The following is a 12108-nucleotide window of genomic DNA, read 5'->3' as shown; positions in this document are numbered from 1 at the left end:
CAGTTGGGAGGGGCCCCGCAGCCCTTTTTACTACCTCTCATAGTCCCAGGCCCTTCAATTAGCCCCCTCTCCCGTGTCTCCGCATGTGCCTCCTAAAAGTCGGTCAAATCGTGGTATCATTCAAATGCCGCCCGCTATGCACCAACGCCCTTCATGGGTGCCCAGTTATGTAACCACTCCCGCGCCTTGTCTAAGTCCCCTGCGGCCGCTTCGCACGCCGCTATGCACCATTCGTGTTCCCATACATTCTCACTAGCAAGCATCTCTGCCATCTTCCTGCTCCTCTGGTTTCTTTCATCGACACAGAAGAAAAGGGGCTCATCCAGCCGCGGGACATTCTCCACCAGTGGCTTCACAAGCGGCAAGACAGCCTGGGCACTTGCAGCTTTGGCTTCCAGGGCTGCGTTTGCGCGGCCGGTCTTACACCACTGGTTGGCGCACCACGACTTGCCGCAGCCCGTCATCATTTGTGACAGGTAACGTCGTTCAATGCGCCGGCGAAGCGCCTTTCCCTCTGGATCGTGCATGCTGACATAAAGTGGACCGAAACATAGCGAGCAAAGACCAATGTCATTGCCAGGACCCTGTCCCATCATCGTGCCCGCGCTAACAGCTCCTGAAGGCCCGACGCCGTGTAGTGTGCGACCGCAATTTGCATTGCGACACACGTCAGGCTTACGCCGCGACACCTTGTCAAGTTCGTGGTGCTTCATGTGGGCAGACATGTCACGCATACGAACAATTTTGTTGCATAGGTGGCACTCGGTAGTTCGTGCCCCATCAGCGACCTCATGCGCAGAAAGACCAGATAAGATAACCTCGGCTGATGGGTTCAAGGGATCTCCCTCCTGCGGCACTTCGAGGTGACAAAACCTGCAGAGAATCAGCTTGCCAGGGCAGACACTGGTCCTGTGAAGGGCCAGCTCGACCAAGGATGGTACAGTCATGCCACAAGAAGAACACTGACACTCGCTGTGTCGCTGAGCGTCATGCTTGGCTTTGCTGGCAGCTGTATCTCCAAAGTCGTCGTCTAATTCGCAGTGCCAGTGCGCTTCCCATTCAGGGGAACCCTTTTTGAATACCGATTCGCACCTCGGACAGATGACGTTATTGCGTAGACAGAAGTTTTGGTGCAGAAGTATGGCTCGCTTCGGCACCCACTGCCGACAATTCTTGCATTGCTCGTCGTCCAATGAGTGCGATGTGCTAGAATCACCCGACATGATAGATGGAGGGTCGGAAACGACAGCACCAGACCTTGCCCGAAGTGTAAAGGACAGAGTGGCTGAACCCGACATAACTGAATTTGGATATCCGTGTACTGCGATCAGTAGCTGGTCTGCTTCTTCAAGATCGACATTTGTAGGGTTGAGAAAAATGGTCTTCATGCCACTCCGTGCGACAGATATCTCGCCAAATACGTGCTCTGAATCGCGTGGCAAAGCCCGTTGTCTAGACGATTTTGGGCTGACAAACAAGTCAAGCGAATCGGGATTGGATATGCCGGAAAGCTCAATTGTCAAGGGAGCAGATCTGTTCCAAGATGGCAACTGGAAATCGATATATTGACCGGGCACAACCTGGCCATCGATGGGCTTCCAAATGTCTAGCTTGCCGCCTTTGGAGCTTCCGTTGTCGCCTTCTGTCTCTTCTTGCGCCATTATCTGACGCAAAGTTTCGCGAGCCTGCTCCTCGTTGAGAGCTTCTATATCAACCTCGAGATCAGTGTCGACAACACATATACCATCGCCTTCGGGAGAGAATTTATCGATAAGAAATTGGAATTGTTCTCCCTTGACACCGCGAACGGCAAGAACAGCGTCTTTTGTCAGGGTAGTGAAGCTCTGGCGCAGCTGGCGCTCGAGGAGAGACTTCCAGTCGTCGGGGTTGTAGCCTGCTTCGAGGGGACGTAGCCGAACGTACGTGCCTTTGGGTAGATATTTTGCGTGAATCGTGATTCGCGGGTAGGCTTTGCTTTGGTCGCTCGTCATGTGGGCCTCACTGTCGGTGTCACTCTCGCTCGCGAACATGCTGCTGTCGATACCCAGGGCTTCCATCAGGTATGGCCCCAAGGCGACCTGCCCCTCTTCGGCAGAGAACTCGCGTATTCCAGCATGGACGGCATTTCCGTTGATCGGGTTGACGAGGCGAAAGGTTAAGGGATTCGGGAGTTGGGAGGTCTCGCGGTAGGGTCCAGATTGGTGGGTGGCGTAGGGATTGAAAGCGACGCGTGACGAGGAGAAAGTCTGGTTTGGATGAGTTGGCGAAGACGGGGAGGCTGCGAGAAGCTGTTCCAGAGCTGATTGAGGAAGGAGGATCTTATCTCCACGAAGGTCCTTCGATGCGCTTCTCACTGGCGAGACAACGGAAAATGACGCAGACCAGTTGATCGAGGTATTATTGTCTTGAGGGTCAATGTCACCCATGTTGTGATAGCAAGAGGGGTCAAGTGGCCAGATTGGTGGGAGAAGAGGGTGGGTAAAGGGAGAGTTGTTGAATGTACGGATTTATCATGACAAGCTTCGTAGAAATTGTAGCTTTTTTCGGATCATTGAGTGCACAGCGAAGTCGGCATATGGCTTCGAAAAGGCCAAGCTGTCGAAGGCCATGACAGATGATTCAGCAACACATCATTTCTTCGCGATTCTATCGCGACTTTGATTCGTGCAGGGGCCACCCGCTACGATGACGTGGGAAAGCTTGCGCCACAACGGGCACTCCGCCTGCCACTTCTGGAGACCACGGATGTGAGCCGAAGATTTGCCATGGGATCTTACGTAAGGCTGTATGAACTGGGGTGGGTGGTAAAAGTTCTGGCTGGCGTGGCTGGCGCTTTGCAGAAGAGCAGATGACCATTAAGTTCGCGATCCCCCTCTGGCATCAACCCTTGAAGCTGACACCGATCACTGTGTGATGCGGAGAAGACCCGAAGTATCCGACCTAAGACCTGACCGAGTCGTTCAGAGACGCCAAGAGGGCTTGTGCCCGCTACCACATCAAAGCCCAGTGTGTGATCGCCAACAAGGCCGGTCAAGCCATTTCTTGGGCACCACGGATCGCCCAGCCGAAACCAATCCCAAAATAATGTCCAACTCTGGCTTCGTCACCGGCGCAGTGCAACCAGCGAAGCACCCCCATACACGCCATGTCGTGCTTCACCGCCTGTCCGGGGAGTCATCCCGCACCCCACGGACGCCCGGCCGAGATGCAGCTCGAGCCACTGTGGTGGCCGTGCCTCGAATCGATAAGACGGCAGGTCTAAGCGGGTTGTTGCGGCTAATTTGGTCATGTAACAGTTTCAAGCAGCAGCTTCATTGGAGAGCTTCGATGCTCGACATGTCTCGCACCTACTTTCAACCACCCTCCCAAAGCATTCAACGCCTCTGCCCACCCTCTCCAGATCTCAACCAAAGCTAACCCCCAACCCGTTTCATTCGGTCCGTCGATCTTCAGGGTCCGCAAGCTCGGACTGGCTTAGTATCAGAGGGCCATGCAAGGATGCTGCAACTCCGCACATACCAACGTGATGCCAGCTCGCCTCGAACACGGCGTTGTTCGAGTCGAACCAGACGAGGTCGACCTAAGGAGGCCGAGGAGCGCTTATTATTAGCTCTACTTACTGAAGCTATAGAGCTCTAGGTACTCAACATCCCAGCGAATATATACGCGAGCAACACCCCCTCCATCATATGTCTTAGCTTTGAGGTACCTGAGGCACTAATCAGCTGCTCATCAATCGTCGTGCCTATTACTACCCAGTGTTCCCGACCAAGAGGTGCCAACATCAACCACCATTGTGCCCTGATATACGCCGTCGCCAAGTTCTCGCATTGCGCTCCATCGTTATCTATCCTTTGTACCCACTCTTCGCAGCACCCTCTCCTTCGGCCGTACCATGCTCTCGGCCATCCACATCACCCCCAACGCGTCGCATGTCGAATACCTAGATTCAGTTCCAACGTTACTCGACCTCCTTTCGAACCACCTGATTCTCGCGCAAACTGCACCTTACCTGTCTGCTTCCACACGCCTGAACCTCGCTTCGACAAGTCACGACTTCCGCGGGCTTGTTCTTCACACGCCCGGCGTGTTCCGCCACCTCGACCTCACCCACACTCGCGCTGCCCAACTTGACATCGCTCCAGTCGACCGCGGCGGCGAGACCTGGCGCAACGTCCAACTTGACGAGAATCTGACCGAGGATGAGTACGTGGCCTCCGATCCATCTTCTGTCGACAGCTACTTATTGCCGCCTCATAGGTTCTACTCAGGTCCCTTGCGTGGCATATTCAGCCGCCTCCGCTACCACAACCTCCTCGCCGATGTTCAGACTCTGATCCTCGACACCCTACCCGTGACAGCCGAGCTTTGCCACGAGCTGATCCTCGATCCATATTACAACATCCGATTGCTCTCGCTGCGTGGGAGCAAGCATCTCAACGAGCGGCAGCTCTGTCGCACTCTCCAATATGCATGCCGTCCTACGCGTCCGGAGAATACTCCACGCCTCAAAGCCCTCTACATCTTTGGTGCGCCGGACATGGCACATGCTCCTGATGATTGGCATAATCGGAAGGGTAGAATGATTGCCCGGGCGCCGCTCGACGAATGGGCTGCCACGCTTGTTGATTGCCGTGGTATCATTGCCTTTGATGCCCTGCCATGCAATGGCCCGCGCCACATCAGCTCCCCTGCATATGGCAAGGTTCCTGCTTCCCATCTTGTGACTGCACCAGGTTCGCGGGACTCTCGACCTCAGTGGGCTGTTGCGACACATGCCGTCCCTGGTTGTGCAGGTTGCGGTGCTGCTCCGGAGGGAGTCACTACTCATGCCTGCACGCCACCCTCACTTCTGCCCCTCTTGGCGCCGCCACCCCTCCTCTCGTCCTCCATCAAAGCAGCAACGGTTCCTTGCTCACCCTCTACGTCCTCCGGCTTCGTTGCAAGATGTGCCGACTGCCTTCGCGATCGGTACTGCAACAGTTGCAACAAATGGTGGTGCGAGGAATGTTACGTGCCACCGACAGCGCCTGCAAGTCCCGGCCCTGTCAACCTTGCCGCCGCCGATGTGGTTATTGTCAGTCCTGAAGGCGATGCTTGGGTCCAGCAACACGAGGACGAAGACCAACGTACCTCACACGCCAAATCGAAGGTACGGAATGGCATCTGCAGTGATCTTTGCCTCCCCGAGAACTGAACTCAATGGCTTCCGCCTGCACATACTGTATGCCACATATGTACACCAATATCCTTTTCCTTCGGATCTCATGGAAATCTGCGCCGTGTTGCATCATTGTCTCTTCGCTAATGGCCTACAGGGACGCATCATCAAGAGCTGTTGGGAGTGTGGTAGTAATGTAAGTTTCGAACTATACCCAAATAGACACCGGAACTGAACAACAAAAGTGCCACGACTGCATCGAGCAGACCCAGCGATTTTGCCGTGGATGCTGCGGCGGTTACTGCATCATCCATAACGAAGGATCGACAGCTCATTTGGTAAGTCAATTACAAGCACAACACCTTTTCAATGATCAAGCTGACGTTCTCTAGTGCGACTGTATGCCGCATCCCGATCCTTCCCAGCGATTTTTATGCTGATCAGTTTACAGGGTGTTCCAGCCGCGGTCGCTTCCTCCGTCACCTCTAAGAGATGCTTACTATTCTCATAAGACCTCTACTCCGCCAGTGTTTGGTTACTTCGGTTACTTCCTTCTGGATCAGTTCGGCGTTCTCCGACCGGTCACTCATGATAGCGCAGCGCTTCTTTCTCCTCGTTTATCGAGCTTTCCCTCTCTCTTCTTGTCGTCAGGCGAGGCCAGTCTGCCTCGATGTTCTGTATGATACCCTGTTTCTGTTGGGCGATCACATTGTTGCGTGGCGTCATAGTAATAGATCGCCGATCCCAACTCATTCCTTACTGATGTAGTGTCACTTGAATGACAGGAGACTTGTTGTGGGTCACCCTCAAAATCAGACAGAGTCGCGTGCCACGATCAAGGCTCGGGAGCTTGCCACGTCCACCATCGAGGCAATGTGGTGGGATCGACTGCTCTACAACTGTATCGTGATCTTCATTTAAGTTCCTGTCACCAAGACTGTGTTTTGCCCGACCATTCTAAGTCTTTCTGGGACCGGCATGATCAGTGTCAGTCTCGAACCCTGCGGATTGATCGGGATGGGCGTAGGACAAACCTGGCAAAGCAACATAATCGGCATCGACTATCAGAATGTTTCAAATTGGAGCGCGACATTCAATGTGCTTCCATTTTCTTGGTTAACAGAAGCTGGACAACATGGGGCTTGTTTGTTGGTCTTGTCATCGCTGTGATGTGGCCTGAAGCAGCACAAGGACGTGTTTTGGGTACTTGTCACAATTCACATGATTGTGAGCGCGGCCTTGCCAACACTAACACCAACGATTCGCTGAACAGCCTGCTGTTGATAGGGCCAAGTGTCATAATATCCTTGAGGCCGCGAGTTGCCTTCTGTTCATATTGCTAACTCAGGTGTCTCTGTCGTCCGTGAAATACGAGGCTTGTCCAACCAAGTGCAACACTACGACGCAGGGAACATTGATTCATCAAGGATAACGAGATATCACAATGGCACTTCCTTGAATAGGCATGCTTTTTCGAAATCGACAATTTTGTCGCGGCAATTTGGATGATGGGAATTTATGTATTTCCGCATTGTCAAACAGGTTTCCGACTCCTTTACGCCCAAGCCTTCGAGGCATCGGGCGCTCTTGAGGGACGGTATTGGTGCCTACCAACGCCCGCTCCAGGTTGAACACGTTGAGTAATGGCAATGCGAAACTCAGTGGTGTTCTGCCAATTTTTTGATGCTCGATATATAATCACCAGATCAAGTGACATGGGGTAGTGGCTCTGGCGGATGTCGAACACCCACGATTTCATAACAAGTGATCTCGCGATCAAGTATCCACGATCTCGATGATGGCAATACCGGCTGACCGGCGGTGGACCAAGATTCCGTCCTCCATCGAACGTCAGCGCCTGCCGTGTTACCCTAGGTGTCGAATGATACTCCCGCGTGTGCACAACATGAAGGCATCCTGATAGGCAGCCATGAAGCGGAAGGGTTCGTCGATCGATTATAATATCATCGAGATTGGCCGCGCATCGTTATGCCGCCTTGCAGAGCTCTTCAGCAGACGCCAAACAACCACAGGTTTCCGTCCAACATGCTAAAGATCGCCTCTATCGTCCAAGGAATATGCCTCAGCCTGTTGATCGACTTGGCGGAGGGCATCGACCAAGCCGTCAACCCCACGCTCGTGGGCCGTCTGAAGCTGAGCCCGACCGAGCTTGACAAGATCAAACTTCTCCCTCAAGACAGTGATTGGACGTTCGACTACTTCGCAAGCGACTTCCATAATTACTCTCCTGGCGGCGTAGTCAATGCCAATGCAGCAACTTTTCCAGCGACAATCGGCAACGGCATGACAATGTCTTGGCTGACCCTCGGGCCCTGTGCGATGCTACCGCCGCACTACCATCCCCGGGCGTCCAATTATGTCGTCGCGGTCGAGGGCACCACCGAGACTTTCATGACGCTGGAGAACGGGGCGCGTCTCGTGCGGACAGTCCTGACGCCAGGCAAAATGACCATATTTCCCACGGGCAGCCTGCATACAATGCAGAACACTGGCAGGTTCCGTAACCTCCTCGATGTAATACAGGCTAATTTTACCAGGCTGTGAAAACGCAACGCTCGTCTCCGCTCTAAGCTCTGAGGATGCTGGCACGCACAACGTTGCGAACGGGCTGTTTGGTATGCCATCAGAACTTCTGGCCGCGGCGTTTGGCGATAGTCCACTGGCCATGCAATTTGCGGCTCTCGCCCAGAATATTCCGGCAGTGGGCACCGGAGCTTCGGAGGGGTCTTCTGAGTGCATGCGAAGGTGCGAGGGTGGCCCGTCCTTCTGAGGCGATCTGGTTGCTGTGATCTCTGCAGGGCAGTGGTTATATCGTGCTCCGTTGTCGTTGATAGACAGAGATGTTCTAGCCAAATTATCAAGTTGCAAAAGGTTGGAAGTTATTCGATGCATCTCAGTTGGGACTCGCTGAGCCCATAGCCGAGCTCGAACCGAACTTGTGCGCAAGCCAACCTCCGCCGTGCTCCTCGTATTCTGCCTTTGTGACACACATGTTGGGCAGATTGCCGTGACGGGCAAGGTTCGCCGCGCCAAGCCAGGTGCTGGTGATGGGATCAGCTGGGCGGGCAACACGTACTATGCAGTCGTCAGGCACCCGCTTCACGAGCTCCTTCTCAAGGCGCTGAATGAATCCTTCGAACGAGGCGTTCCCACCAACGACAACGATATTGGCCAGCAGGCCTGGCCAGATTCCAATCGGCAGTTCGTCGAGAGACTGCATAACGAGATCAGCTAGCCCTGACTGCCAGAGGCCAATGTCGGAGGGGTTGAACAGAAGCTCAGGCACAGTGAAGCGCTCGTTACGCAGAGTTAGGAGGTCCTCGTTGACGTCACTCGACTGAGCCGCCAGCTTCCTGGCCTTTATGTGCATTGTAGGGTCATAGTCGCGCACGACCCCCTGTGACCGAGTGTGAAAATCTGGCAGCACGTAGTCCTTGGCAACACCGCCTCCTGTAAGGTATGACTCTCTCCTCTCGCCACGTGTACCCTTCCATGTCTTTTCCAGATCACTGTCAAAATCGAGAGACACAAAGCAGGCCTTTTCCTTGATCTCGTTGACGATGTAGACATCGTTTCGCATGTCGAAGTGGCGGAGGGAGAGAAGGCGAGTAAGGTAATTCGTTAGGAACTTACCGCCCACGTCGAGGCGGCGAACGGCGGAGTGGAACGGGCGGCCACGGAGGAGAGGCAAGACAGTCGTCTGAGAATAGCCCGAATCAATGACGAGGACCAGCTCGGCTGGGGTCGTGGGAACAGTACTTGGATCGCGAGGCGTTTGGAGAACAGCCTGTATGTCATGGTAGGCGTTAAAGGCGGGGCCTGAGGAAGGGGATGTCAGTGGTTAAATCCCAGAAGCTGCAGCGTAGCAACTGACCGATTCCACGATAGTAGCTGGCAAAACCATACTCCTCGAAGATGATCTGGTCGGTATTCGACTGAAGCACGGGAAGGGAGTTGGGTTGTTCAGCGAGAAGCAGTCGCGTTTCGGATGGATCACAATTCTGCGGAGCTTTGTCGTCGAAGAATTCGCGGTCCCAGATCTCCCTCTGAGCATCCCAATTGACAATGAAGCCCTTCTCAACCGGGCGCCTGAATTGAGCCTCGCCAAAATCGCGACACTGGTCCAGTTCGGACGCGACGTAGAGCTTCCTGGAACGGTCGCGGGCGATGCAGTTGGGGATAACGCGTGGTTGTTCCGCAGATTCTTCGGTTACGAAACCAGCCTTGATGGTGTAGCCGCCGTTGTCAAGAACGAGCGTCTTGGCTAACGGCGGGGGTCCAGCCTTGCTACCCCTTTTGCCCGCCATTGAAGCGTGGGTAGAGCATGGAAATGTGGTAGACAGGTGGGCAGGCGCATGTCGCGACGACGCGCAGATGTTGCAGTGGAGGTCCTGGTCCAGGCTAGCGTTTTTGTGGCACCTGCTTAGGCTCAGGCCCGGCTCAGCCCCAGCCCACCTCAGGGAACATGGTTTATGGGTGCACCTCAGATGGGTCACCAGAAACAGCTCACTCCGCCTTTTTTCTATTTGGACTTCGAGAGATTCAGGTCCTTGCAGGCTGGTGTGACTTGACAAAAAGTCGTAACCAGAGCAATCGTGCTTTCTGACGCGACGTCTCGGTCCATATATGCTCGGGCATGTGCTACATTCAAGTCATGCGTCATTCTGACATTGTATCCGTAGCAGCTAACAGGAAAATCAGCGGAACCATTCGGGTGCTGCCGCACTTATCGTGTCATCATCGATGTGGATGTGTTGAAGCCGGGGGTGAAGTTACTCAACTCCCACACAAGGTAGGATCCCTAAAGGACGAGTACTGCATGTCGATTTGCAGGCCTGATGGCCTTGTCACCCCACGACCCAGATATTTGGGCCACTGCGAATCCTCGTTCGTCCTACGAGTTGCTAGTAGGCTTGAAGTAAGACTCTATCAAATATGGCGAGATAAAAGCAGGATGGCCAATGGAGAACGCAAGCTTCCCTCCTGCACTCCCCTCCTTCGACCAGAAAATACCCCGGCAAACCCGCTTGAAAACATCACCGCCAAACCCAAGCAAGATTGTGTCTCGACCAACATTGATCGAGGCAGCCAGTGCCTCATTGACTCTGTCAGCAAAGTCTTTTCTGATCTGGTCTTGCTCAAGAGCGGCCTCAATCTCGACAGCCCCACCACCGACTACCTGCCTGACCTGTGAGATACCGTGACATGTAGATGGAATCACACGGCCTTGTGATTTTTGGGTAGTCATTTTTAGGCACAGCAACTCACTGTTAAATACGTCCCTTTCTCCGCTTTTTGTATCTGACGACTGACTGTCCAGAGGGTCTCTCCGAGTACTCTCATCTCCAGGTCATATTTCAGGCTTTGGGGTTTCCGCCTCTATAAGACCCAGGTACATCCGGAAAGGATGCTCTTGGTCTCAAAAGCGCGTGTACCAAGCAACGTGAGCGTTACGGTCTCTTTTCAGAAACCAGAGCTTATCGAACAGAACTGCTTCGAGGACATTGGAATTCATACCCAGCCAATGCATTAGACGGCCAACCTGCATACTCGAACATTGCTTTCACAATATTTTCTCCGGCAGTTGAGCAAGTTACGAGATTCTACGACATCCCCACGGAGAAGAACTAGACCCTTTGTATGCGTCTTCAGACGGTTTCCTCCACGTAAAGCATATACCTGTTCAGATCTTGATGCACCCCTCAGAAGAGCCTTCTTACGTTTTGATCAACATGAACAGCTCTCCCTCCGATGGCCGGTCACTACCCACGATTAACCTCGAGTAAGCCCGGTCAAAGGTGATGCCGCAAGGTCGGAAGCATGTGCTACTGGTGCAGCTCCCCTCATTTTGACTCCAGAAGATATCTTTTGCTGCCGTCATGCTCGTGGCCGGCTCCACAGGTTCGTACCGGCCGTTAGCCCCACGCCGAAATGCGACCTGCACAACCTTGTAGCCCGTTGCAACGGGCCGGTTCCAGGAGCCGTGAAACGTGATGAACATGTTCTCGGTGGCACGGTCGAATGTAGCATCCATAGGCGCCGAATGGGCCTGAAAGCTGAGGCGCGGCGGAACGGAACCGCGACGGGCACAGTCCTCGTCATTGAAGGTCGCATTGGGAGTGAGAACAAATTGGTCCCCCGTGCGGAATGCCTTGTCGGTAAACTGGCTGGCTCCGTAGACGCTGTGACACGTCGGGTAGCCGTACCAGTTGCGATTCTCCACGGCGGGGTCACCAACTAATACGCTGATCAGCTAACGCTCACGGCTCGAGGTCCAATGGTGTCTTACGGTAGTTGAGTTCTTCGGAAGGGTTGTCGGCATGGATGTCGTATGACGAGCCACCAACAGTCCGTTGAAACTGGTCGGCGCCATTTTCCACCTCCCACACACTGATTGCGTTAGGATAAGTCGTATTCTGGAACATGTCACTTACTGGTTACCGCCATCAGCAGCGAGTGCCACACCATTGCGCAGACCATAACCCAGCAGGTAGCCCTGCGTGTTGAAGGCGTAGCCGCCTGAAGGCACGTTACGCAGGTCGAATACTTTGACGATGGCTCGACCCGTTGCGGGGTTGATTGTTGGATGGTCGAGATTGTCGAAAGACCCGAGTGAAATGACCAGCAGGTGAGGTGTCTGAGGTGGAATCAGGAGAGTACGCGAAGGATGGCCACCCTGGTTCATGGCCCTCACGACTGTGCGTTCGCCGCTGACAGTTTGGCTGGCGGCGTTGTAGCTGTACTCAAAGGCGGTTGTCATTGAAGAGACGTAAAGCTTCGTGCCGTCGGCCGTGAGGGAGATACCGTGATTGAGGGCTGGATTCGAGACGAGAGTTTTACTACCGGAAAGGCATCCATCAGAACCAAAGGTGTGGACCGTAATACCAAGACCGGACTGGACAACAAGCAGATTGCCATTAGAGTCA

The 12108-nt window shown here is 54.0% G+C and overlaps 6 protein-coding genes across 6 annotated transcripts in view; 2 read left to right on the top strand and 4 right to left on the bottom strand.

Annotated features, from left to right (window-relative positions):
• Positions 1–134: 134 nt before the first annotated feature.
• Positions 135–2426, bottom strand: VDBG_09664 (conserved hypothetical protein; the record flags this gene model as incomplete). Its single annotated transcript, XM_003000423.1, has 1 exon — positions 135–2426. One exon carries the CDS (start codon positions 2424–2426, stop codon positions 135–137), a length of 2292 nt encoding a protein of 763 aa, XP_003000469.1.
• Positions 2427–3729: 1303 nt separating this feature from the next.
• VDBG_09663 (conserved hypothetical protein) lies at positions 3730–5650 on the top strand (the record flags this gene model as incomplete). The annotated part of the gene is made up of 4 exons (XM_003000422.1): positions 3730–4206; positions 4261–5152; positions 5319–5344; positions 5554–5650. The coding sequence occupies 4 exons, from the start codon at positions 3896–3898 to the stop codon at positions 5648–5650; spliced, it is 1326 nt and encodes a 441-aa protein (XP_003000468.1).
• A 1557-nt stretch (positions 5651–7207) lies between these two features.
• Positions 7208–7952, top strand: VDBG_09662 (spherulin-1A; the record flags this gene model as incomplete). Its single annotated transcript, XM_003000421.1, has 2 exons — positions 7208–7682; positions 7720–7952. 2 exons carry the CDS (start codon positions 7208–7210, stop codon positions 7950–7952), a joined length of 708 nt encoding a protein of 235 aa, XP_003000467.1.
• A 123-nt stretch (positions 7953–8075) lies between these two features.
• Positions 8076–9489, bottom strand: VDBG_09661 (actin; the record flags this gene model as incomplete). Its single annotated transcript, XM_003000420.1, has 2 exons — positions 8076–9001; positions 9057–9489. 2 exons carry the CDS (start codon positions 9487–9489, stop codon positions 8076–8078), a joined length of 1359 nt encoding a protein of 452 aa, XP_003000466.1.
• Positions 9490–9958: 469 nt separating this feature from the next.
• On the bottom strand, positions 9959–10430 carry VDBG_09660 (hypothetical protein; the record flags this gene model as incomplete). The annotated part of the gene is made up of 2 exons (XM_003000419.1): positions 9959–10108; positions 10206–10430. The coding sequence occupies 2 exons, from the start codon at positions 10428–10430 to the stop codon at positions 9959–9961; spliced, it is 375 nt and encodes a 124-aa protein (XP_003000465.1).
• A 468-nt stretch (positions 10431–10898) lies between these two features.
• The window catches only part of VDBG_09659 (conserved hypothetical protein), a gene marked incomplete at both ends in the record, with an annotated part of 2210 nt that continues 1000 nt past the window's right edge, over positions 10899–12108 (bottom strand). The window contains 2 exons of the mRNA XM_003000418.1: positions 10899–11364; positions 11617–12077. Of these exons, the coding sequence (XP_003000464.1) occupies positions 10899–11364; positions 11617–12077 (927 nt within the window). The remainder of the gene's footprint in view (positions 11365–11616; positions 12078–12108) is intronic.

The sequence above is a fragment of the Verticillium alfalfae genome, genomic scaffold (assembly GCF_000150825.1).
Source record: "Verticillium alfalfae VaMs.102 supercont1.15 genomic scaffold, whole genome shotgun sequence".
Classification (NCBI taxonomy): Eukaryota; Fungi; Ascomycota; class Sordariomycetes; order Glomerellales; family Plectosphaerellaceae; genus Verticillium; species Verticillium alfalfae.
This window is presented reverse-complemented; position numbering and strand designations above follow the sequence as displayed.